This window comes from Ranitomeya variabilis, chromosome 3, assembly GCF_051348905.1.
Source record: "Ranitomeya variabilis isolate aRanVar5 chromosome 3, aRanVar5.hap1, whole genome shotgun sequence".
Classification (NCBI taxonomy): domain Eukaryota; kingdom Metazoa; phylum Chordata; class Amphibia; order Anura; family Dendrobatidae; genus Ranitomeya; species Ranitomeya variabilis.
This window is the reverse complement of record NC_135234.1, coordinates 262,445,495-262,472,910: the sequence shown is the minus strand read 5'-3', so window position 1 is coordinate 262,472,910 and position 27,416 is coordinate 262,445,495. Positions and strand designations below refer to the sequence as shown.

General features: G+C 44.7%; 1 protein-coding gene across 1 annotated transcript in view; it reads left to right on the top strand.

The window, feature by feature from the left end:
- Positions 1-27,416, top strand: part of LOC143817674 (uncharacterized) — a 110,685-nt gene that overhangs the window by 44,598 nt on the left and 38,671 nt on the right. Inside the window, exons 9-12 of the mRNA XM_077299166.1 lie at positions 7,900-8,019; positions 8,327-8,468; positions 22,159-22,560; positions 24,320-27,073. Coding sequence (XP_077155281.1) covers positions 7,900-8,019; positions 8,327-8,468; positions 22,159-22,560; positions 24,320-27,073 — 3,418 coding nt within the window. The remainder of the gene's footprint in view (positions 1-7,899; positions 8,020-8,326; positions 8,469-22,158; positions 22,561-24,319; positions 27,074-27,416) is intronic.

Here is a 27,416-nt window from a genome sequence, read left to right as displayed (position 1 = left end):
AGCATCAGGTGGTCGTGGTAAAAGCAGTACAGCACCTAAGCCTCGAGTTGTTGAGCCAGGTTCGTTGTCTGGCTACACAAGGCCTCGAACGCTCTCTTTTCTGGGAGTAGGAAAACCACTTTTGAAGCCGGAGCAGGAGGAACAAGTATTGGCTTTCATTGCTGACTCTGCCTCTAACTCTTTCGCCTCCTCCTCGGAAAATGCCAAATGTCAGAGCAGTGCATCCTCAGTGGATGCTCCCGGTCAGGAACAAGTCGCTTCCTTGTGTCCTTCACTAAAAACAACAGTGAAGGATGCGTCAGTCGACACAACAGGTTACTCCATGGAGCTCTTTACACATACCGTTCCTGGGTTACACAGTGAAACAGTTAACATGCTATGCCCATTAGAAGTTGAATCGGACATGGAGTGCACAGATGCACAGCCACAGCCAGATTACTATGCTGTTCCTTTGACTCAGACCAGAACATTGCCCTCGCAGTGTACTGAGGCAGAATCAAAACCAGCGGAGACTATGGTGCTCCGTCACGAACGCAATACCACCGGCTTACACGGTGACACAGACGAAGTTGCACACAACATAGAAGAGGAGGTCATAGATGACCCAGTTGTGGACCCCGATTGGCAGCCATTGGGGGAACAGGGTGCAGGCGGCAGTAGTTCTGAAGCGGAGGAGGAGGAGCCGCAGCAGGCATCAACATCACAACAGGTTCCATCTACCAGGCCCGTATCTGGCCAAAAACGCGTGGCAAAACCTAAACCAGTTGGAGGACAGCGTGGCCATCCGGTTAAAGAAGCTCAGTCTGCAATGCCTGAAAAGGTATCCGATAGTAGAAAGAGTGCAGTCTGGCATTTTTTTAAACAACATCCAAATGATCAGCGCAAAGTCATCTGTCAAAAATGTTCAACTACCTTAAGCAGAGGTCAGAATCTTAAAAGTCTAAATACAAGTTGCATGCATAGACATTTATCCACCATGCATTTGCAAGCCTGGACTAACTACCAAACGTCCCTAAAGGTTGCAGCACCCTCGGCCAATGAAGCTAGTCAGCAACGCTACATCCCTTCCCTCCCTGTAAGCCGACCATTTCCCACACCACCTGCAGTATCTGTGCAGCTTTCGTCGCCAGGTCAAAGCAGTCAGGGAATCACCAGGTTAGTAGTAGGAAACACTGCATGTAGGGCACTGGCAAGAATACCATCTCCAACCCTCTCTCACTCACCCATGTCCACCGGCACCACCGCTAGTTCCACGATCTCCAGCTCTCCAGTCCAGCTCACCCTACATGAGACTCTTGTTAGGAAAAGGAAGTACTCATCCTCGCATCCGCGTACACAGGGTTTGAACGCCCACATTGCTAGACTAATCTCATTAGAGATGATGCCCTACCGGTTAGTTGAAAGCGAAGCTTTCAAAGCGCTGATGGACTACGCTGTACCATGCTACGAGCTACCCAGTCGGCACTTCTTTTCTAGAAAAGCCATCCCAGCCCTCCAACAGCATGTTAAAGACCACATCGTCCATGCACTCAGGCAGTCTGTGACTACAAAGGTGCACCTGACAACAGATGCATGGACCAGTAGGCATGGCCAGGGACGTTACGTGTCCATCACGGCACACTGGGTGAATGTGGTGGATGCAGGCTCCACAGGGGACAGCAATATTGGGACAGTTCTGCCTAGCCCACTGTCAAGGAAAGAGTTGGCTGTAGGCGTTCGCCCCCCCTCCTCCTCTTCCTCCTCCTACTGCAGAAGCGAGAGCTCATCCACAGACCGCAGTCGCACATCCACTCCATCCGCAGCTGCCACTGTTGCACACCAGGTGTGCCATTATGGGACAGCTAGTGGCAAGCGTCAGCAGGCTGTATTGGCAATGAAGTGTTTGGGTGACAACAGACACACCGCGGAAGTTCTGTCCGAGTTCTTGCAGAAAGAAACTCAGTCATGGCTGGGCACTGTACATCTTGAGGCAGGCAAGGTAGTGAGTGATAACGGAAGGAATTTCATGGCTGCCATAGCCCTTTCCCAACTGAAACACATTCCTTGCCTGGCTCACACCTTAAACCTGGTGGTGCAGTGCTTCCTGAAAAGTTATCCGGGGTTACCCGACCTGCTCCTCAAAGTGCGCAGACTTTGCTCGCATATCCGCCGTTCGCCTGTACACTCCAGCCGTATGCAGAACTATCAGCGTTCTTTGAACCTTCCTCAGCATCGCCTAATCATCGACATTGCAACAAGGTGGAACTCGACACTGCACATGCTTCAGAGAGTGTGCGAACAGAGGCGTGCTGTTATGTATTTGTGGGAGGATACACGGGCAGGCAGTTGGATGGCAGACATGGAGTTGTCAGGTGTGCAGTGGTCGAAGCTACAAGACCTGTGTCAAGTCCTTCAGTGTTTTGAGGAATGCACACGGCTGGTTAGTGCAGACAATGCAATAATAAGCATGAGCATCCCCCTAATGCATCTGCTGATGCAAAGTTTGACGCACATAAAGGAGCAGGCGTCTGCAGCCGAGGAAGAGGAAAGCCTTGATGACAGTCAGCCATTGTCTGGTCAGAGCCGTGTAGAGGACGCGGTAGCGGGCGAAGAGGAGGAGGAGGACGAGGAGGATGATGGGGATGAGTACTTTTTTACTGAGGAAGCTTCTCCTGGGCCAACAGAAATTAGTGGCGTTGCAAGGCCGGGTTCTGTTTTTGTAAGGGAGACAAGTGACGTAGATTTGCCTGTAACTGCCCCTCCAAGCAGATTTGCCAACTGGAACTTTGGCCCACATGGCGGATTATGCCTTACGTATCCTCAAAAAGGACCCACGCATTATTAAAATGATGAGCGATGGCGATTACTGGTTGGCCTGCATCCTTGACCCTCGCTATAAAGGCAAATTGCAAAATATTATGCCACATGAGAACCTCGAACAAATATTAGCAACCAAACAAGCTACTCTTGTAGACCGTTTGATTCAGGCATTCCCAGCACACAGCGCCGGTGATGGTTCTCACACGAGCTGCAGGGGGCTACAGGGCAGAGGTGTTAGAGGTGCACAGATCAGAAGTGGCGTTGGACAGAGGGGTTTTCTGACCAGGTTGTGGAGTGATTTCGCAATGACCGCAGACAGGACAGGTACTGCAGCATCTATTCAAAGTGACAGGAGACAACATTTGTCCAGTATGGTTACTAACTATTTTTCAGCCCTTATTGATGTTCTCCCTCAACCGTCATTCCCATTTGATTACTGGGCATCCAAATTAGACACCTGGCCTGAATTGGCAGAATATGCGTTGCAGGAGCTTGCTTGCCCAGCAGCTAGTGTGCTATCAGAAAGAGTATTCAGTGCTGCTGGTTCAATATTAACCGAAAAAAGGACTCTGGCTACCCAAAATGTGGATGATCTCACCTTCATTAAAATGAACCACTCCTGGATTTCAAATTATTTTGCCCCACCTTTCCCGGCTGACACCTAGCTTTTCTATAAAAAGGTCTTGCTTGTGGACTGGTCTTACTGAGTGTTAAAATCTCTTAATTTGCAGCAGCTGTTTGATCAGCATACGACATGTTTACACATCCCCCAATGGGAAAACTCCCCCCATGGGGCCATTGTCTCACTCTCGACACTTGGCGCAAGCACCCGTTAGTTACAGTGCTGTTTGTCAGAAGAGGTGGGTGTGCTCGCTTTTGGTCGACGGCACTGCCACTGGGTCCCTCATAGTACAATGTAGTGTCTCTGGCGGTGGTGGTGCGCACCCAACGTCAGACACACCGTTGTAACATGAGGGGCCCTGGGGCGGTACCGCCGGCCACAAGAGAGTTCCCCCCCCAGCTCAAACTGTGCTCTACCACGTGCCAAATTATCTCGCACAGCTCCACCAATGTTTAGTCTATGCGCTGACATCATTCAATGCCTGGCACTGACAATCAATACCAATTTGTTGACATCTATGATGATAGTTACAGTAGTCTGGGTCAGTGTCCTATATTGACACCAGTAAATACTAATTTACTGCCAAATTACTTTGTCATAAATTCTGCAGATGAGCCCACCCCTGTACCTAAGCATGCCACCCTTTTTTTTAATTATAGTTGTTTTGCGAGACATTAACATCTATTTAATTTTTGGGAGTACTAACTGTGTCAGACACTTCTTGCAATACTCCTCCACTGACCACAATGCTGCCTGCCTGTGTATCCATGTAACCGATTTAAAACTGCCATGCCTGCCTATTGTTTGTTATTTTAGGCCTTTGATAGCCTGTCTGCAGCCCCTACTTGCAATACTCCTCCACTGACCACAATGCTGCCTGCCTGTGTATCCATGTAACCGATTTAAAACTGCCATGCCTGCCTATTGTTTGTTATTTTAGGCCTTTGATAGCCTGTCTGCGGCCCCTACTTGCAATACTCCTCCACTGACCACAATGCTGCCTGCCTGTGTATCCATGTAACCGATTTAAAACTGCCATGCCTGCCTATTGTTTGTTATTTTAGGCCTTTGATAGCCTGTCTGCGGCCCCTACTTGCAATACTCCTCCACTGACCACAATGCTGCCTGCCTGTGTATCCATGTAACCGATTTAAAACTGCCATGCCTGCCTATTGTTTCTTATTTTAGGCCTTTGATAGCCTGTCTGCGGCCCCTACCTGCAATACTCCTCCACTGACCACAATGCTGCCTGCCTGTGTATCCATGTAACCGATTTAAAACTGCCATGCCTGCCTATTGTTTGTTATTTTAGGCCTTTGATAGCCTGTCTGCGGCCCCTACTTGCAATACTCCTCCACTGACCACAATGCTGCCTGCCTGTGTATCCATGTAACCGATTTAAAACTGCCATGCCTGCCTATTGTTTGTTATTTTAGGCCTTTGATAGCCTGTCTGCGGCCCCTACTTACAATACTCCTCCACTGACCACAATGCTGCCTGCCTGTGTATCCATGTAACCGATTTAAAACTGCCATGCCTGCCTATTGTTTGTTATTTTAGGCCTTTGATAGCCTGTCTGCGGCCCCTACTTGCAATACTCCTCCACTGACCACTCCAATGCTGCCCGTGTACCCCTGGAACCTATTTAAAAGTTCATAGAGCCTAGTTATATATTTTATTTACTATTAATAAGGCCATGATGGACTACGCTGTACCACGCTACAAGCTAACCAGTCGACACTTCTTTTGCGAGAAAAGCCATCCCAACCCTCCACCAGCATGTAAAAGACCGCATTGTCCATGCACTCTGGCAATCTGTGAGTACAAAGGTGCACCTGACAACAGACGCATGGACCTGTAGGCATGGCCACGGAAGATTACGTGTCCATTAAGGCACAATGGGTTAATGTGGTGGATGCATGGTCCACAGGGGACAGCCTACTAAGTCTGTCTGCAGTCCCTAATTCAAATTGTCCTCCACTGTCTAAATTGGAGCTTCCACCTTCTGGCTTTCGGCCTATAGTATCAGAAATTAAACTGCATTTGGCCTTCAACTTTGGTTACAGCCTACTAACGGTGTCTGCCCCTGCCTGGTGTTTGTCCTCAACTGAATAAAGCTGAGCTTCCACCTTCTGGCTTTCGGCCTATAGTATCAGATATTAAACTGCATTTGGCCTTCAACTTTGGTTACGGCCTACTAACGGTCTCTGCCCCTGCCTGGTGTTAGTCCTCAACTGAATAAAGCTGAGCTTAAACCTTCTGGCTCTCATTAAGTGCTGTGTTTTTAAAAATTGGTGGTTAGGGCCTACTAACGGTGTCTGCCCCTCCCTGGTGTTTGCCCTCAACTGAATAAAGCTGAGCTTCCACCTTCTGGCTTTCGGCCTATAGTATCAGATATTAAACTGCATTTGGCCTTCAACTTTGGTTACGGCCTACTAACGGTGTCTGCCCCTGCCTGGTGTTTGTCCTCAACTGAATAAAGCTGAGCTTCAACCTTCTGGCTCTCATTAAGTGCTGTGTTTTTAAAAATTGGTGGTTAGGGCCTACTAACGGTGTCTGCCCCTCCCTGGTGTTTGCCCTCAACTGAATAAAGCTGAGCTTCAGTCTTAGGCTTTTGGCCTAAAGTATCAGATATTAAACTGCATTTGGCCTATTAGTGTGTTTGGGCCCTTAAAACAGTGTCTGCTGCTCCTGGGTTTGCTACTCCACTGAACAAAGCAATGCCGCCTGTTTAGTCCTGTTACCAATTTTTAACTGCATTTAGCCTACTTTATTCTTTGGCCCTATATCTGTTTCCTCCTCATCCTGCCCATTGCCCAGCCACTGCTAGATGAGTCTGCTGGTACATTGACCTAGACCACTACATTCCCCTTGCACTCTACACAGCCAGAATCTGACCCTGCTGAAAGTAAGGTTCCCCTTTCCCGCATGTTATACCACCTTACACAGGGACAAAGAGGAAGGTGCAGATGAAAGTGCATCTTCCTTCATCAGGTGGGGGGGCATACTCGTTGGCGACGTCACTGGCACAGGGCCCCTCAGAGTACGCAAAAGTGTCGCTGCTGGTGGGAGGTGCCCCCGCCGTGCAAACACACCGCTGTACTTTGAGGGGCCCTGTGCCAGTGCCAATGAGAACAAGTGTGCCCCCCTGCTTGCTCAGGATCACAGCACTTGCAACGTTGAAATACTTACCTCTCCCTGCTCCACCGCCGTGACGTAGTCCACGATTCCTGGGCCCACTAAAACCTTGAACCAGCCCTACCCCCCACAAATTTGCCAAATGACCCCCAAGTTCCATTGAACAACTATTATTATAAAGTTAATTAAGATTGACAAGCTTCAGAAACAAGAATGGATGTTTTTGGCATTAAAATGGGCACTGTAGGTGTTTTCCTGGCCTCCACTCACTGCCGACTATGCTTCCCCATTGACTAGCATTGGGTTTCGTGTTTCGGTCGACCCCCAACTTTTAGCGATAATCGGCCGACTGCACTCGACTCGACTCTGGACAAAGTCGGGTTTCACAAAACCCGACTCGATCTTTAAAAAATGAAAGTCGCTCAACCCTAGTAGAGACGTGTCTGCTGCTCGAACTCTGTGTGGCATTGACCTGGTCTCTAATCTGAGCTGCTGTTAACCTGCGATTTCTGAGGCTGGTGACTCGGATAAACTTATCCTCAGAAGCAGAGGTGACTCTTGGTCTTCCTTTCCTGGAGTGGTCCTCATGTGAGCCAGTTTCTTTGTAGCGCTTGATGGTTCTTGCAACTGCATTTGGGGACACTTTCAAAGTTTTCCCAATTTTTCGAACTGACTGACCTTCATTTCTTAAAGTAATGATGGTCACTCGTTTTTCTTTACTTAGCTGCTTTTTTCTTGCCATAATACAAATTCTAACAGTCTATTCAGTAGGACTATCAGCTGTGTATCCACCAGACTTCTGCTCAACACAACTGATGGTCCCAACCCCATTTATAAGGCAAGAAATCCCACTTATTAAACCTGACAGGGCACACCTCTGAAGTGAAAACCATTCCCGGTGACTACCTCTTGAAGCTCATCAAGAGAATGCCAAGAGTGTGCAAAGCAGTCATCAATGCAAAAGGTGGCTACTTTGAAGAACCTGGAATATAAGACATAGTTTCAGTTGTTTCACACTTTTTTGTTAAGTATAAAATTCCACACGTGTTAATTCATAGTTTTGATGCCTTCAGTGTGAATGTACAATTTTCATAGTCATGAAAATACAGAAAAATCTTTAAATGAGAAAGTGTGTCCAAACTTTTGGTCTGTACTGTATATAGTCCAATGAAACATGCCACAATTTGTTTCTGTTGGATTTGTATTTAAAACCCTCAGTATGTTTACATGTAAAATCAGAGGCATAAAAACATACAGTAGGATATAAGTGTCTGTAACAGGAAAGCTTGCAAATTTGCTTTCAATATATATCTGTATAAATGAAATTTTGTATTTTTCAGATTTGCACATTTTTGAAAGATGGAGCCACTAGTGAATGGTCATTTGAAGAATATGTTCCTTTTGCATTTAAGGGGAAAGACTGGGTGGGATATGATAATGTCGACAGCTTTCAACTTAAGGTATATTAAAATGAGATACATATTCGTCATGCACGTTCAGTTCAATAGGACTTTTGAAGTTGAGCTGTGAAAAGATAAGATCAAATTTTTATTATATTGCATATTGCAATTTAATGTTTTAATTAGGAAAGATATTTTTTGCCACCATCAATTCTATAGCAGTAACAGTACCACTGAGAGTACATACTTTATATCTGGTTTTCTCTTTTACATGGTTTATAAATCTCAGTATCACTTTCTAACTGCATACATAATTAAGTTTCCCCCGAAATCACTTATGTCTGCTTGCATTTTTTCTTAAATTTAGGCAGAATGGCTCATTCAGAATAACTTTGGAGGTGCTATGGTTTGGTCAATTGATATGGATGACTTCACTGGTACCCTCTGTAATCAGGGTAAATTCCCTTTACTTTCTACATTGAAGAGCACTCTTGGCATTCACTCAACTGGTGAGTCATTTTACTTATTTAGAAAGTCAATTTTTTTTTTGGCTGATAGATCAGTGCAAAGTGTAAACCAAGGGTACTGGTTGTATTCCATACACCTAAATAATCTTTATGGACATTGTAAGAGTCATGTCGGTCTGGTAGTTGGGGGCAGGTATATCTCGCCTAGATATCTGTCCTATGTGAGTTAGGCTGCTCTGTGTCTTCAGCATACTCATGGGTTAATAAGTGCAGGTTTAAAAGATGACCAGCTGGAGGAATCAGGCGTCAGCCTGGGGCCCACAGAATGCCTGTCTGTGTGAGACAAACGTGAGTGAGAGCTATGCTCATGATCTATGTAATGTTAGTTGGGTGGGAGAAGCCCCCCAGTTGTTAGTTAGGAACGTATCTGTATAGTTAGCGCCGGACAGGCAAGGATTTCTTTTTATGATTTGTTTTCTGTATTTGCTTTCACTTTAATAAACCTGACCTGAGGTCAGTCTACTTGGAAACCTGCTGTCGCCTCAGAGTTTAATGCACAAACCACGTGACCTTTGACCCCAGCAAAGGCGATCCCGGAGTGTTTTGTTACATTGTGGTGGAGAATGCGGGCACTCCGTGGCACAGGCGACAGTATGGAAGACGTGGTGAAAGCATTAGTGCAGTCCACTGCCATACAGCAGCAGGCCACTGCCGCACAGCAGGAAGCTAACCGCTTGATGGCCGCACAGCTGAGGGAGTTACTGGACGTGACGACTGCAGACCGCCAGCTTCTCCAACAGGTGGCGCAGCGCTTGGCGAGCATGCCTGAGGCTAACCCGGAAGCAGAGTCCAGGAGGATCCATGTGAGTCGGTACTGGCAAAAGCTGACCGCAGAAGATGACGTCGAGGCGTACCTGACGACGTTTGAGCGGACAGCGTTGAGAGAGAAGTGGCCGAAGGAACGATGGGCCGATCTAATTGCTCCGTTTCTCTCCGGTGAGGCCCAAAAAGCTTACCATGACTTGGACCCGGAAGTCGCTCAGGACTTTGAGAGGCTGAAAGCTGAGGTCCTGGCCCGGCTGGGTGTGACGACGGCTGTCCGTGCACAGAGGGTACATCAGTGGACCTATCAGCCAGATAAACCGCCGCGATCGCAGATGTTCGACCTGATCTACTTGATAAAGAAATGGCTGCAACCCGAGGTACTGACAGCTCCGGAGATAATCCAGCGGATCGTTCTGGACAAGTACCTGAGAGTACTACCACCGGCGCTGAAAAAGTGGGTGAGCCAAGGAAATCCTGCGACAGCGGATCAATTGGTGGACTTGGTGGAGCGTTATTCCGTGGCGGAAGGACTTCCTGATGATACCGCTACTACCCGGTCTGTGCCTCCTCCTCGTGGAACCGGTAAGACTGTTCCAGGAACTGCGGGTGAAGGAAAATTACCTAAAACTGTGGGGGAGGTACCTGGGACTGCTCGCTCTCCGAGACCGAGAGTGTCGGACTATGGTCTCAATAGGGGGCCTGTTAGGTGTTTCCGCTGCCATGAGAAGGGCCATGTTTCTGTGAACTGTCCTGTTACCGCTGAACCCATGCAATGCGATGTTACAGACTCTAAAAAACGCATGTCTTTGGTTACACGGCTAATGAGTGTGAATGCGGGTCAAAATGATGCAGCGAAACATCTGTGTGAATTATCTGTTGATGGGAAAAATGTTGTGGCATTGCTAGACTCTGGAAGTGTGGTGACTCTAGTGAAAGCCAGTCTGGTGGCACTCCCGTCTGGCCCGTCTGACAAGTTTTCTGTAACATGTGTGCATGGTGACACCTGCTCGTATCCTACAGCGGTCATATGTATTTCCACTCCATATGGGTCTGTGCAACACAAAGTGGGACTCATTCCCGCGTTGTTACACGATATAATCCTGGGTAGGGATTTTCCCCATTTCTGGCAGTTATGGGAGAATCAGTTGCTCCTTCACGGTAGCTGTGAACCTTCCCCCATGCCATCTGGAGGTCCCGAGTTCCTAGACGAGACCCCACAGGAAGATGCTGCTGGGGAGGTTATTGAATCTAACCTTCATTTCCCATTCTCAGTTATGGCGGGGGAAACTGAGGAAACTGAGGAAACTCAGCGAGAGGCGGAGGCAGACAGTCATCCAGCACCCTGCCTACCCGATTTGGGAGTCCAGTTGGATGACTTCCACAGCGAACAAATGAAAGATCCTACCCTGACTCAGGCTAGGAAAAATGTAAAAATGATAGATGGGGTACCCGTAGAACCTGTCACTAGGCTAGCGTACCCGTACATGGTTCTTGAGAATGATTTACTCTACCAGGTAGAGAAAAAAGGGGAAGACACTGTGCAACAGTTAGTGGTACCCAAACCTTATCGGCGGAAGGTACTGGACCTGGCCCACGGACATATAATGGGGGGACATCTGGGGGTACAAAAAACCACAGAAAGGATATTGCATTGTTTTGTGTGGCCTGGAATACACAATGATGTGCGTAACTATTGTGAGTCCTGTCCAGAGTGCCAAATCTCGGCACCTAAACCTCGGTTCTGTAGCCCTTTGGTACCCCTCCCTATTATTGGGGTCCCATTTGAGAGAATTGGGATGGATTTGGTTGGGCCCCTTCCCCGGTCCGCACGTGGGCATCAACATATCCTCGTCATCATGGACTATGCCACTCGTTACCCCGAAGCCATCCCTTTGCGTAACACTGCTACCAAAACGATCGCCAAAGAGTTGGTACAAGTGTTTAGTCGGGTGGGAATTCCTAAACAGATACTCACCGACCAGGGGACTCCCTTTATGTCAAGGGTGATGAAGGAGCTCTGCAGGCTCTTACAAATAGACCAGTTGCGTACGTCTGTCTATCACCCTCAAACAGACGGTCTGGTTGAGCGGTTTAATAAAACCTTAAAACTGATGCTCCGGAAGGCGATAGACAAAGATGGGAAGAACTGGGATTACTTGTTACCCTATTTGCTGTTTGCCATTAGGGAAGTTCCCCAGTCTTCCACAGGATTCTCGCCTTTCGAGCTGTTATATGCCCGTCGTCCCCGTGGACTGTTGGACGTCGCAAAAGAAACCTGGGAAGGTCAAGTCACTCCCTTTAAAACGGTGATAGATCATGTAACGCAAATGCAGGACCGTATTGCTGCTGTCATGCCCCTTGTGAGGGAACATATGTTACAGGCCCAGGGAGCCCAGAGGCAAAGTTATGATAGAGGCGCCAAGGTCCGTACGTTTGCACCCGGGGATAGGGTGTTGATCCTAATCCCTACGGTGGATAGTAAATTTCTGGCAAAATGGCAGGGCCCCTTTGAGGTCATGGAACGAGTTGGAGAGGTGAACTATAAAGTGCACCAGCCTGGTAAGAGAAAACCAGAACAGATTTATCATGTGAATCTGATAAAACCCTGGAAAGACCGCGCTGCCCTAACAGCGGATCTGCCCCGTCCGGTTTGTTCACCTACCATACCGGAGGTGCAGATTGCCGAGACTCTCTCTGAACGACAAAAATCTGAGGTTAAGCAGTTTTTGGTACAGAACCAACAGTTTTTCTCGGAAAAACCTGGCCAGACTAGACTAGTGAAACATGAGATTGTCACAGAGCCTGGTGTCACAGTTCATGTGAAGCCATACCGGATTCCGGAAGCACGCCGTGAAGCCGTCTCCCGGGAGGTGAAGGCAATGTTGGACTTAGGAGTCATTGAAGAATCGCACAGCGCCTGGTCCAGTCCAATCGTATTGATACCTAAGCCGGATGGCTCTATACGGTTTTGCAATGATTTTAGGAAACTGAATGCGGTTTCTAAATTTGATGCCTACCCTATGCCCCGGATCGATGAGTTGATCGATCGGCTGGGTAAAGCCCGATATATTACGACCCTGGATCTAACAAAGGGGTACTGGCAGATCCCTCTGGCCGAAGCGGCCAGAGAGAAGACGGCATTTGCTACACCGGAAGGGCTGTTCCAGTATATCTACATGCCGTTTGGACTTCACGGAGCCCCAGCAACGTTCCAGAGACTGATGGATCGAGTCTTGAGGCCCCACAGGCAGTACGCTTCTGCCTACCTCGATGACATCGTAATTTACAGCATGGACTGGGGGACTCACCTCCAGAAAGTACAAGCGGTGATTGATGACCTGAGAGACGCAGGCTTAACGGCGAATCCCAAGAAATGTCACATCGGCCTTGAAGAAGCCCGATACTTGGGCTACGTGATTGGCAGAGGAGTGGTTAAACCCCAGTTCGACAAAATACAGGCAATTCAGCGCTGGCCGCAACCAGTGAACAAGAAACAAGTTCAAGCGTTCCTGGGGATTGCCGGCTATTATCGCCGGTTCATACCCAACTTTGCAGCCATTGCCACCCCCTTGACGGATCTTACCAAAGGGAAGGATTCCGTCATGGTAAAGTGGTCTTCAGCGGCCGAAGAGGCCTTCCACAGCCTAAAACGGGCTTTGTGCTCTCAGCCCGTACTAGTGACTCCCGATTTCAGCAACGAGTTCGTGGTGCAAACTGATGCCTCTGATACTGGTATCGGAGCTGTACTTTCCCAGGTGAAGGACGGAGTGGAACACCCGGTCCTCTACCTCAGTCGGAAATTAAATGTACATGAGCAGAGGTATGCCGTGGTTGAAAAAGAGTGTCTAGCCATTAAATGGGCTCTCGACTCTCTCAAGTATTACCTGGCAGGTAGGAAGTTTAAGTTGGTCACGGACCATGCCCCTCTCAAGTGGATGCACCTCCACAAGGACCGTAATAGTAGGGTAACTCGCTGGTTCCTTGCCCTGCAGGCTTACTCTTTCACAGTAGAGCATCGCCCAGGGGCGCAGATGGGAAACGCCGATGCCCTATCCCGAGTGCACTGTTTCGAGGGTGTCCTTGCTCGACCGGAGTGGTCTGAGCAGGAGGGGGGGATATGTAAGAGTCATGTCGGTCTGGTAGTTGGGGGCAGGTATATCTCGCCTAGATATCTGTCCTATGTGAGTTAGGCTGCTCTGTGTCTTCAGCATACTCATGGGTTAATAAGTGCAGGTTTAAAAGATGACCAGCTGGAGGAATCAGGCGTCAGCCTGGGGCCCACAGAATGCCTGTCTGTGTGAGACAAACGTGAGTGAGAGCTATGCTCATGATCTATGTAATGTTAGCTGGGTGGGAGAAGCCCCCCCAGTTGTTAGTTAGGAACGTATCTGTATAGTTAGCGCCGGACAGGCAAGGATTTCTTTTTATGATTTGTTTTCTGTATTTGCTTTCACTTTAATAAACCTGACCTGAGGTCAGTCTACTTGGAAACCTGCTGTCGCCTCAGAGTTTAATGCACAAACCACGTGACCTTTGACCCCAGCAAAGGCGATCCCGGAGTGTTTTGTTACAACATGTAGTAAAAGTAGCAGTTTTCCAGACTTTCAAAGCTGCTGAAAAGAGCATAAACGTATTATTTATCAACATATGATTGAAGGTATTTTTTATTTTGTTTATGGCATAATTACAGTGGCATGTGAAAGTTTGGGCACCCCTGGTCAAAATTACTGTTATTATGAACAGTTAAGCAAGTTGAAGAATTTATGATCTCTTAAAGGCCTAGAGTTAAAAATGACACATTTTCCTTTGTATGTAAGGCAAAAAAAAATATTGTCATCTTTTACATTTTAAAATTTACAATTTGGAAAATGGTCTGATGCAACAGTTAATACCTAGTAGTACCCCTTTTGATACTATCACAGATTATAAACGCTTTTTGCAGCCAAGCAAGAGTGTTTCAAGTCTTGTTTGAGGGATTCCTGGGTCGTCTTGCATGCACTGCAATTTAGAGGTCTAGCCATTGATTTTCAATGTCGTTTAGATCAGGGGTGTCAAACTGCATTCCTCGAGGGCCTCAAACCATGCGTGTTTTCAAGATTTCCTTCTCATTGCACAAGGTGCTGGAATCATTCTGTGCAGGTGATTAAATTATCACCTGTGCAATACAAGGAAATCCTGAAAACATGACCTGTTTGCAGCCCTTGAGGAATGCAGTTTGACACCCCTGGTTTAGATCATAGGTCTGTGAGGGCCATTGTAAAACCTTCAGCTTGCACCTTTTGAGGTAGTCTTTTGTGGATTGTGCCGTGTTTAGGATCATTATCTATTTGCAGAAGCCATCCTCTTTTCAACTTCAACTTTTTTACAGATGTTGTTTGCATCAAGAATTACCTGAAATTAAATTGAATCCACTCTATCCTCTACTCGTGAAACGCTCCTTTTGCCATTGGCTGCAACACAACCCCAAAGCATGATTGATCCACCCCCATGCTTAATGGTTGTCGAGAAGTTCTTTTCCTGAAATTCTGTGCCCTTGTTTCTCCATAGGACTTGTTTCTCCCTTTTTCTTCTTTGAATGTTGTGGCCAAAGAGTTCTACTTGTTTCCAAAATGCATCAGGCTTGTGTGGAGACACGGAGGGTCAGCGGGTGCCCTGGTCCGCTTACCGTAACCGCATAGACCAGGGGTTGTCCCATCGAACGCCCACTCGCCAATTAACATGATCATAATGCTACTCAGACAACACAGGGTGAGAGTGACACAGTGGCCAATACTTTCCTGAACCACAAAACAGGCAAATAACACATAGAACAGTCCCAGCAAAATACCCCAAGATGGTGCACATTACAGGGTCTCACCCTTTCGCTGACTCACTGGGACAATAGCAGCTGTTACTTCAAATCTTCCAGGGCACCGATTACCCCACCTGTGGCATGCACGCAGAGAGGAGGTAACAACAAGCGTAGGAAGATGACAGTCCATTCAGGTACAAAGCCAGTTGACCAGAGGGTCACAACATGGCTTAATCTTCCAGGGCCAACTACCCCACCTGTGGCACTCACAAAGAGAAGGTAACGACAAGCTTAGGAAGATGACAGTCCCTTCAGGTACAAGGCCAAGTGACTGGATTGTCACAGCCTGGCATCTCCGAACAGCTCCATGGAGCCAGGCGACCGGTGGGTCCCATTCCTTTCACAGACGTATCCATGGTTCACAATGGTCAATGGAGTAGATCTGTATTCTTCCAGCCGGGGCTGTGGTCCCCTAAGTTGGCATACTGTAGAAAGATAAATCTGTGTGCCTTGTGATGGAGCCATGATGTCTTGGCTGTTGTCCTGTCTCTGACCCTTTGGATGTTGGGATGTCTTGGTTGAATCTCTGTCTCTCTATACAGAGCACCAATGGGATTGGCAACACACAATAAGTATCAATACATAATCATAAATAATACATTTGTGAAAATGGTAAGCAATGTGGTATGATATTAAATATATTGGACCAATATTGGTTAACACCTATTTACCAGAGCTCAAATAAGAAAAAGGTGTAGATAATCAAATATGGTGAAATAAAAACAACTTTTATTAATATATAGTAAAAAAACAAAAACATACAGCTAGCCAATATAGTGGCCCACAATCCAGTAAATCACAGCAACATGATGAGAAAAAATCAGTCTAGAAACTAGATTAAATAATTAGGAAGTATATTGACAGTAAGCGAAGCAATGAATAGCATGATAAGTAGTAAAGCACAAATACAATGTGTATAATATAAAAGTCTACTGTATAATGGTATATGCACAAGTCTCAAAGGCAACATACACATGTAAAATTAATGATTATATTAATAGAAGGTGAAAAGTAGTAAAGTAAAGAGAGTATGTATTTTTTAATCACCACAGGTGTACCATGGGCATAGTATGGGGCATATCGGTAAGGATAAATCATAGACTGAGAAAGAAAAACCTGATTTAAAACCCAAATTGTGTAGAAAAATAGATTATTTCATTAGTTACAAGGAGTGATTAAAATAAGGTGCAGATGGAGACAATCAATAATACATACAAATCAAATGATATATCAGGTAGACATATTGTAAGTACAATAGATTTACCTATAGGGTATTGTGGAGCCAGGTACCCCTACGCACATTTCGGCATATTAGCCTTCTTCAGGGAAGAGTGATCTTAAATGTGTGCCTAGCATTCCTTAAATATATATCACTAGCCAATACAAAATAGTCTAGTTACAGAGCACACTGCTGTACCACCGGTGTTCATTAGCGCATGCGATTACCCGCCTACCCTTGCTCATCGCATCATGAGAAGCATCATGACAATGACGTGGTCACATGACCCAAAGCCTCGCCCACGTGAACACATGACACTGCTTCGGGAAAGGCAAGCACAGCGTCACCATAGGGAGGCGACAAACAATGAGAGAGAAGGGGAGGGCGAACCCCCGGAACAAAGGGAAATAAACTATCATATCGAAAGCAGCTCCAAGGAGAGACAAAAAATTCATAGGGGTACCTGGCTCCACAGTATGCTATAGGTAAATGTATTGTACTTATGTCTACCTGATATATCATATTATTTGTATGTATTATTGATGTATGAGAGTTCCTACAGGGACCATATACCATTATAGACTATTATATTATGCACATTGTATTTGTGTTTTACTACTTATTCTATTCATTGCTCCTGTTACTCTCAATATACTTCCCAATGATTTAATCCAGTTTTTAGACTGATTTTTTCTCATCATGCTACTGTGATTTACTGGTTTGTGGGCCACTATATTGGCTAGCTGTATATTTTTGTATTTTTACTATATATTAATAAAAGTTGTTTTTATTTCACCATATATGGTTATATAAACCTTTTTCTTATTTGAGCTCTCTATACAGAGGCATATAACCTGTTTTCATAATTAACAAGGGTCCAGCATTCAGCAGTCACAGTTAAGGGGAAGAATGGTGATGACCTGATTATGTAATCTATTTGCAGAGTTTTTCCTCCTCTATTTTTGAAGTCAAGATAGCTGGCTTGGACAATGTGTAATTAGCATATCAGCAAACATCTCAAGTCATCCAGGATAACAGCACAGTTTGTTACATCAAATGTCAACTTGAAAAACAATATTACAAGCTTACACAATCAAAAGTCTGTTTTCTTGACCAACCAGAAACACATATATACAGATGCAGATAACTGGGTATTCTCTTTGGCTTGCTAAAAATAGATGTCTGGTTAATTAAGATACAATGCTGTGTCGCCACAGCTTGTTTAGATGTTTAGCATACTTTTGATGCTGAATGCTATGGTGAGGACGCATGAGAGGTTTTCTTCTAATGACTCTTACAAGAAGGCTATATTTGTACAGTTGTCTCTGAACAGAAGAGCAATGTACCACAACTCCAGAGTCTGCTAAATCTTTCTGAATGCCTTTTACAGTCAAGCGGGGGTTCTGATTTGCCTCTCTGACAATCCCAAGAGCAGCTGTCACTAAAATTTTGGTTGGTTTTCTAGACCTTATTTTGACCTCCACTGTTCCAGATAACTGCCATTTATTAATTACATTTCGAACTGAGGAAAGGGCAACTTGAATACGCTTTGCTATCTTCTTATAGTCTTCTCCTGCTTTGTGGGCCTACACCATTTTCATTTTCATTTTCAGAGTTCTAGGCAGTTGCTTAGAAGAACCCAATACTACTGTTTTTTGGCACATGGTTAAAGGAGACTGGGTTTTTATAAAACTGGGAAATTTGCATCACCTGGCCTCTTTACCAACAAAGATATTAAACAAGCCTTAACACTAGCTGGTTAATTAAGGTCTGAAATGTTAATCAAAGTTATCTGGCATTTGCATCTGCTCATTTTCCTTTTTGTAATTTTTAAAGTAAAAAAAATGAATATATATATATATATATATATATATATATATATATATATATATATATATATATATTGCTCAAAAAAATAAAGGGAACACTTAAACAACAGAATATAACTCTAAGTAAATCAAACTTCTGTGAAATCAAACTGTCCACTTAGCAAACAACACTGTTTGACAATCAATTTCACATGCTGTTGTGCAAATGGACTAGACAGCAGTTGGAAATTATTGGCAATTATCAAGACACACTCAATAAAGGTTCTGCAGGTGGGGACCACAGACCACATCTCAGTACCAATGCTTTCTGGCTGATGTTTTGGTCACTTTTGAATGTTGGTTGTGCTTTCACACTCTTGGTAGCCTGAGATGGACTCTACAACCCACACAAGTGGCTCAGGTAGTGCAGCTCATCCAGAATGGCACACCAAAGCGAGCTGTGGCAAGAAGGTTTGCTGTGTCTGTCAGCGTAGTGTCCAGAGGCTGCAGGCGCTAACAGGAGACAGGCCAGTACACCAGGAGATGTGGAGTGGGCCGTAGGAGGGCAACAACCCAGCAGCAGGACCGCTACCTCAGCCTTTGTGCAAGGAGGAACAGGAGGAGTACTTTCAGAGCCCTGCAAAATGACCTCCTGCCTGCAACATCCTTCAGCAAGACCGGTTTGGCAGTCGGTCAGTAATGGTGTGGGGTGGCATTTCTTTGGAAGGCCGCACAGCGCTCCATATGCTCGCCAGAGGTAGCCTGACTGCCATTAGGTATCAAGATGAGATCCTCAGACCCCGTGTGAGACCATATGCTGGTGAGGTTGGCTCTGGGTTCCTCCTAATGCTGGACTATGACAGACCTCATGTGGCTGGAGTGTGTCAGCAGTTCCTGCAAGATGAAGGCATTGAAGCTATGGACTGGCCCGTCCATTCCCCAGACCTGAATAGGATTGAACACATCTGGGACATCATGTCTCGCACCATTCACCAACGTCACGTTGCACCGCAGATTGTCCAGCAGTTGGCGGATGCTTTAGTCCAGGTCTGGGAGGAGATCCCTCAGGAGACCATCCAACGCCTCACCAGGAGCTTGCCCAGGCATTGTAGGGAGGTCATACAGGCACGTGGAGGCCACATACACTACTGAACATCATTTCCTTGTCCTGAGGCATTTCCACTGAAGTTGGATCAGCCTGTAACTTCATTTTCCACTTTGATTTGGAGCATCATTCCAATTTCTGACCTCCGTGGGATATTAGTAATGATTTACGTTGATTATTTTTTAGGTTTTATTGTTCTCAATACATTCCACCATGTAATGAATAAAGATTTACAACTGGAATATTTCATTCAGTGATATCTAGGATGTGGGATTTTAGTGTTCCCTTTATGTTTTTGAGGAATATATATATATATATATATATATATATATATATATATATATACACATATACATATATATATATATATATATATATATATACAGTATATATATATATATATATATATATATATATATATATATACACTAGCTATTGAACCCGTTCTACGCCCGGGTGGCGAGCATTTATATTGGTATATGGTCTCCATCCTGGTATGTGGTGCTTCCATCCGACTCCCCAATCTTGTCATGTGCTGCTACCATCTTGCACCCCCATCCTGTCATGTGCAGCCCCCATCTTGTTTTGTGCACCTCCATCTTGTCATGTGCTACTCTCTTCCTGAGCCCTCATTATGTCATGTGCTCCCATCCTGCACCCTAATCCTGTGATGTGGTTCTTCCATCCTGCGCCCCCATCCTGTGTTGTGGTTCTTCCATCCTGCACCCCCATCATGTGATATGGTGCTCCTCATTCTCCACCCCATGCTGTGATGTGCTGCTCCCATCCTGCACCCCAATCCTGTCATGTGCTGCTCCCATCCTGCGCCCCCATCCTGTGATGTGGTGCTCCTCATCCTGCACCCCCATGCTGTCATGTGCTGCTCCCATCCTGCAATATAATTCTGTCTTGTGCTGCTCACATCCTGTGCCCCATCCTGTCATGTGCTCCTCTCATCCTGCGCCCCCATCCTTTCATGTGCTACTCTCTTCCTGAGCCCTCATCCTGTCATGTGCTCCCATCCTGATCCCCATCCTGTCACGTGCTGCTCCCATCCTGCACCCCCATGCTGTCATGTGCTGCTCCCATCCTGTGCCCCCTTTCTGTCATGTGCTGGTCCCATCCTGCACCCCCATTCTGTCAAGTGCTGCTCCCATCCTGCGCTCCTGTTCTGTCATGTGCTGCTCCCATCCTGATCCCCATCCTGTCATGTGCTGCTCCCATCCTGCACCCCTATGCTGTCATGTGCTGCTCCCATCCTGCGCCTCCATCGTGTCATGTGGTGCTCCTCATCCTGCACACCCATGCTGTCATGTGCTGCTCCCATCCTGCACCATAATTCTGTCATGTGCTGCTCCCATCCTGCGCCCAATGCTGTCATGTGCTGCTCCCTTCCTGCGCCCCATTCTGTCATGTGCTGCTCCCATGCTGCGCCCCATGATGTCATGTGCTGCTCCCATCCAGTGCCCCCATTCTGTAATGTGCTGCACCCATCCTGTGCTCCCATCCTGCACCATCACGCGACCAATCACAAGCCGTGACGTCATCTAAGGTCTTTCAAGCGCTTGAAAGACCTTAGATGACGTCGCGGCTTGTGATTGGTCGCGTGGCGGTCACGTGACCGCTTCGCGACCAATCACAGGCCGCGACATCATCTAAGGACTTTCAAGCGCTCATTCTTATGAACGGAGGCTGGCGGTTACAACCAGGGCGTGTCAGAGGGTGAGTATATCAATATTTTTTATTTTCATTCTTTATTTTACACATTAATATGGATCCCAGGGCCTGAAGGGGAGTTTCCTCTCCTTCAGACCCTGGGAACCATCAGGATACCTTCCGATACTTGGTGTCCCATTGACTTGTATTGGTATCGGGTATCGGTATCGGGATATCCGATACTTTTCGGGTATCGGCCGATACTATCCGATACCGATACTTTCAAGTATCGGACGGTATCGCTCAACACTAGTGTCGAGTGCAAGAGATCTAGAGGGACTCTTACCCTGAGTCTTGGGGCAGAGTTCTGTGTTGCCTTGCTGGCGCGCTCTGTGCGGTATTGCAGGCCCTGTATCGCAACAGGGTTCGTTTCCTTCATGCCGGGTGAAGCTTACCCGTGTGTGTACTCACATTATACCGCCATATAGTTCGTCATTAATAAGCAGCAGGTGTCTTAGCTGCATGGTGGACCCCGGACTGCGTACGCACCTTATATCATCTGTAATTATTGTTTGGTGCGTTCCGCCAGTCCTAACATACATAAAGAAAATATGTCAACTTTAAGTTTAGGCCTTTTAGAGATAATTTCATCTTCCACTCCCTTATCTATTCACAATAACAGTAATTTTGACCAGGGGTGCTAAAACTTTTACATGCCACTGTAAGGTGACCATACACATTACTTTAAAGTTATCGAGAATGGAAGAATTAAACATTCATTCTAGCCAACAAATGAAAAACCATACTTGCATAAAATGAAGATGGTCTTGTTTACATTTTTTGGCACACCACAATCATGAGATATCTTGCTTCCTTCTATAAAGCTTATCACTTGTCAAAATACAATAATCCTTAGTATCCTGGTGTATGGATCTCTCAACATAATTATATTTCACCACATAAAAGTTTATTCAATGGTCATTCAAGCATCAACACATTTTTATCTTCTGTGGGTGTCCACATTAGTCTATGATATTCTGAATACTGTGAGTGTCCCGTGGTTTTGTAATACATCCTATGCCCTAAACTTGAATTCATTATATGGGAAGCGCATTCCAAAATTCCTGCAATTAATGCATTGGTCACAAACTTATCCCAAAAATTGTGGGTTACTTTATATTATTTTTTAAACTATGAATACATATACCCACAAAGCAGATACATCTTTAAACCATACATATACTTAAATTAACTTTTTAATTTCCCAGTTTGCAATGAAAAGAGTAGCGATCCCGGTCAACCAAAGAGCAGTAGTTGTGACAATCATATGAGCAGCAATAACGAGCATTCAAAAGCTAATGATTCTGGAAGTCATTCAAGAAGTGGTCATGTTGACAATCCCAAGAAAAATATGAATAGTAGTTCTAATGGGCATTCAAAAAGCAGTGATTCTACAGACCACACAAAGAACAATGAATCTAAAGACCATTCAAAGGGCAGCGATAACCATTCTTCCAAAAGCTCTGGAGGCAGTGGATTTTGCAGAGGAAAAGCCAGTGGCTTGTACCCTGTAGCAGGAAAAAGAAACGCCTTTTGGAACTGCTGGAAAGGTCTCACATATCAGCAAGATTGTCCAGTTGGCTTGGTTTTCAGCATTCACTGCCAATGCTGTAAGTAATATTTCTAAAAAGATTTTTATTTTTATAAAAGTAATCTATTCTATAAAAATGTGCTTGCATCACTGATTTGCACAAAGTTATACAGCATTCAGAGTGTCATCCATTGATGACAGTCCCTGTAGCTATCATAGTTAAGTAATATCTGGGAATTGATCATAATTTATAATTAAAATCATAATTTTATATTAAAAGCACATTCAATTTAGTACATGTAAATGTCTGCCCCACTGCAATTTTTATATAGAGAATTAAATAAAAAATTGATTGTATCATGTACAAAGTAGATATCTAAAAATACTTGTTTGAACTATACTTTGTTGACATGGAATCTGTGAAATTGATAAATATGGGTTTTATTGATTTTATCCTAACTAAATGTAAAGTTATAGTATGTCTTAAAAAAAAATGTATATAGTGAAAGTAATGATTTTCTGTTAGTGGGGGTTCATTGGTTCACCAAGACCATGAGAACAGAGATTGACAGCTACATCTAAATCGCTAAAGGGCATGTGCACACATTCTGTATTTGTTGCAGACATCTCTGCATCAGAAACATATGCCTTGGCAGGAGAAACACTGCGTAACAAACTTGTGTTTTTGCTACGTTTTTTATTTAGTTTTTGTTGAGTGTTTATATATGGTTTTTTTTCCAGTCATTACAATGAGTGAAAAACATTGCAAAATTCTGAAAGAATTGATATGCTGCAGATTTCAAACTGATTTCAGAAATCTCATTCACTTTGCTGGGATAGTAAAATGCTGAGTTTTTTGGGGCTAAAACGCGCATAAAAAAATGCAGCAAAAACACCACATGTGCACATAGCTAAATGGCTTGTTCACTGCTCAGGCAACTCCCTTTTAAAAGCTACATTACCCAATATAAAATAAAAATACTTTATACTCACCTACTGACGCTGTTCCAGTAATGTCGGCGCTGGGTCTCTTGTGACACTGTTTTGCCACGTGAGCCCTGCAGCCAATTAGCGGTCGCCAATGAGCTGCTGTGCTGTCATTTCCTTTAGATATCTGAGGTTTGTTTGAAGCAAATGAACGCACAACTACCCAAAAGCGGCCATTGATTGGCTGCACAGCTATTGCGGAACACCAATGTCAGAACAGCTTTGGGAGACCTGCTGCTGATATTGCTGAAATGGTAGCTGAGCAAAGTTGTTTTAGTTTTACATTGGGGAATGTCATATTTAAGAAATTGTTGTCCAAGTAGTAGACAACCCCTTTAGACAGGAGCGAACGTAGCTTGTCCCACGGCTGGCACCAGCCCAGTATGGAGAGGGCTCAGGTAATGTCGGGAAGGGGTTAAGTATATCATAACAACGTCCATAACTTTGTCTCATTTGGATAGGTTTTCAGCCTATGAATACTTCAATTCACTGACCTATTAACAAAATTAGATGTTAAAACAGTGACATTTTAACATTTTACTGTACTGATGGGTCATAAATTATTTACTCCTTTTTTTACCTTGTGGAGGCTGTGGATTACTTTAGGAATAGTGATCAGTTTATCAGATTACTAATTGAATTCGCACAGTGTAGTGCAAAAAATATTAATCAGTTAAGTATACACAATCATTAAATTTTGCAGGCAACATTTAAATCTTAAATCAATTTTTAGCATTTATGCATTTATTATTAATTTATATGACCATAAAAAATAGCAAAAATAACAGTGTACTGATTATTTACAATATCAAAAGTGGATAACCTTTTTTTCTTTTCTTAATGTTCAATAGGTTCAACTTACAGGCATCGTGAGGTCAGTCCCTCACAGACAAATCCCAAAAGCAATCCTTCGGGTAGTAACTCCAAGACCAATCATCCTGACAGCATTCACTCGCAGAAAGTTCCAAGCAGCAACTCTAAGAACACTCCATCTCATAGCAGCCCTGAGACTAGTCCTTCTGCCAATATCCCCAAGACCACTCACCATGAAATCATTCCATCTGACAACAGTCCAAGCAGCAATCCTAGGAGCGCTCCCTCTGGCAAGACTACTCATAAGAGCATTCCATCTCATAACAATCCAAACACTAGCCCCAAAAATACTCACCATAAAAGCATTCCTTCTCATAGCAGCCCTAAGACCAGTTCATCTGGTAACATCCCCAAGAGTTCTCATCATGAGAGCATTCCTTCTCATAACAGCCCAAGCAACAACCCTAAGACAAATAACCATGAAAACATTCCCTCTCATAGCAGCCCTAAGAATAGTCCATCTAGCAATATACCTAAAACCACTCATCATGACAGCATTCCCTCTCATAACAGCCCAAGCAGCAACCCCAAGAATGCTCACGATGAAATCATTCCCTCTCACAAAAGCCCTAAGACTAATCCTTCTGGCACCAACCCAAAGACCACTCATCATGAGACCATTCCCTCTCGTAACAGTCCAAGCAGCAAACCCAAGAATACTCACCATGAAAACATTCCCTCTCATAACAACCCTAAGACTAATCCTTCTGGCACCATCCCAAAGACTACTCATCAGGAGAACATTCCCTCTCATAACAACCCAAGTAGCAACACTAAGAATACGCACCATGAAATAATTTCCTCTCATAGCAGTCCGAAGACTAGTCCATCTAGTAATATCCCCAAGACCACTCATCATGAGAACATTCGTTCTCAAAACAACTCAAGCAGTAATCCCAAGAATGATCACCATGAAAACATTCCCTCCAATAAAAGTCCTAAGACTAATCCTTCTGGCACCAACCCAAAGACCACTCATCATGAGAACATTCCTTCTCAAAAAATCCCAAGCAGTAACCCCAAGAATGCTCACCATGAAAACATACCCTCCAATAAAATCCCTAAGATTAATCCTTCTGGCACCAACCCAAAGACCACTCATCATGAGAACATTCCTTCTCAAAAAATCCCAAGCAGTAACCCCAAGAATACTCACCATGAAAACATTCCTTCTCATAACAGCCCAAAGACTAATCCTTCTGGGACCATCCCAAAGACCACTAATCATGAGAACATTCCTTCTCAAAAAATCCCAAGCAGTAACCCCAAGAATACTCACCATGAAAACATTCCTTCTCATAACAGCCCAAAGACTAATCCTTCTCGGACCATCCCAAACAACACTCATCATGAGACCATTCCCTCTCATAACAGCCCAAGCAGCAAACCCAAGAATACTCACCATGAAAACATTCCCTCTCATAGCAGCTCTAAGACTAATCCTTCCGGCACCATCCCAAACAACACTCATCATGAGACCATTCCCTCTCATAACAACCGAAGCAGCAGCACCAAGAATAACAACCCAAGTAGCAACACCAAGTATACTCACCATGACGTCATTCCCTCTCATAGCAGTCCTAAGAGCAGTCCATCTAGTAATATCCCCAAGACCACTCATCATGAGAACATTCCTTCTCAAAACAGCCCAAGCAGTAACCACAAGAATACTCACCATGAAAACATTCCCTCTCATAGTAGTCCTAAGACCAGTCCATCTAGTAATATCTCTAAGACTATTCATCATGAGAACGTTCCCTCTCACAACAGCCCAAATAGCAAAACCAAGAATACTCATCAGGAAAACATTCCCTCTCATAGCAGCCCTAAGACTAGCCCATCTAGCAATATACCCAAGACCACTCATCATGATGACATCCCCTCTCATAATAGCCCAAGCAGCAACCCCAAGAATACTCACCATGAAAATATTCCCTCTCATAACAACCCAAGTAGAAACACCAAGAATACTCACCATGAAATCAATCCCTCTCAAAGCAGCCCTAAGACTAGTCCATCTAGTAGTATTCCCAAAACCACTCATCATGATAACATTCCTTCTCAGAACAGCCCAAGCAGTCACCCCAAGAATACTCACCATGAAAACATTCCCTCTCATAACAGCCCAAAGATTAATCCTTCTGGCACCATCCCAAAGACTACTCATCATGAGACCATTCCCTCTCATAACAGCCCAAGCAGCAACCCCAAGAATACTCATCATGAAAACATTCCCTCTCATAAGAGCCCAAGCAGCAACCCAAAGAATACTCACCATGAAAACATTTCCTCTCATAGAAGTCCTAAGACTAAGACCAGTGTATCTGGCAATGTCTCCAAAGCCACTCATGACAGTGTTCCCTCTCAAAGCAGTCCTAAGGCTGGTCCCTCTAGCAAAGTCCCCAAGACCAGTCCAAGCAGTAAGACAGGGACAAATCATCATGAGAGCATTCCCAATCATAACATTCCAAAGACCAGTTCCTCTGGAGGAATCCCCAAAACTAGTCATTCTGAAGGTATTCCTTCACATAACAGTCATAAGCACAATCCTTCAGGAGTTAGTCACTCACATACTATTCCCAAAAATGATTCCTCTGGTTTTTGCTTTGGTAAAGCCAGTGGTCTATATCCAGTAGTGGTGGACAGAAATGCGTTCTGGCACTGCATTAATGGAATCACCTATAAACAATATTGCCCATCTGACCTTGTCTTTGAACTAAGTTGTCAATGCTGTAAGTATTAATGTTAACGTTGTTAACATAGACTTTTAAAATCACAAAAACTCTGTATTACTTTTGATAAGTTTCTAGATTCTCCTGATTTTTTGGAAAAGCTAAAATTTATTAGCAGTAGTTTGGTTATATATTATAGCTTTAAAGGGGTTGTCTGATACATAAAATGTCCTTCAGAAATATCTATTTTTAAGCCTAACCATTTTTGTAAATTTCTTTATTTTTAAATGTCCCAATATTCTCCCTATATGGTTAAACCCTATAGATGTTTTTTTAAAACTTTACTTCCTGTGATGTTTTGCTTGAATTGAGTCTCACATAAGACAACATCAAGAGGATGCCC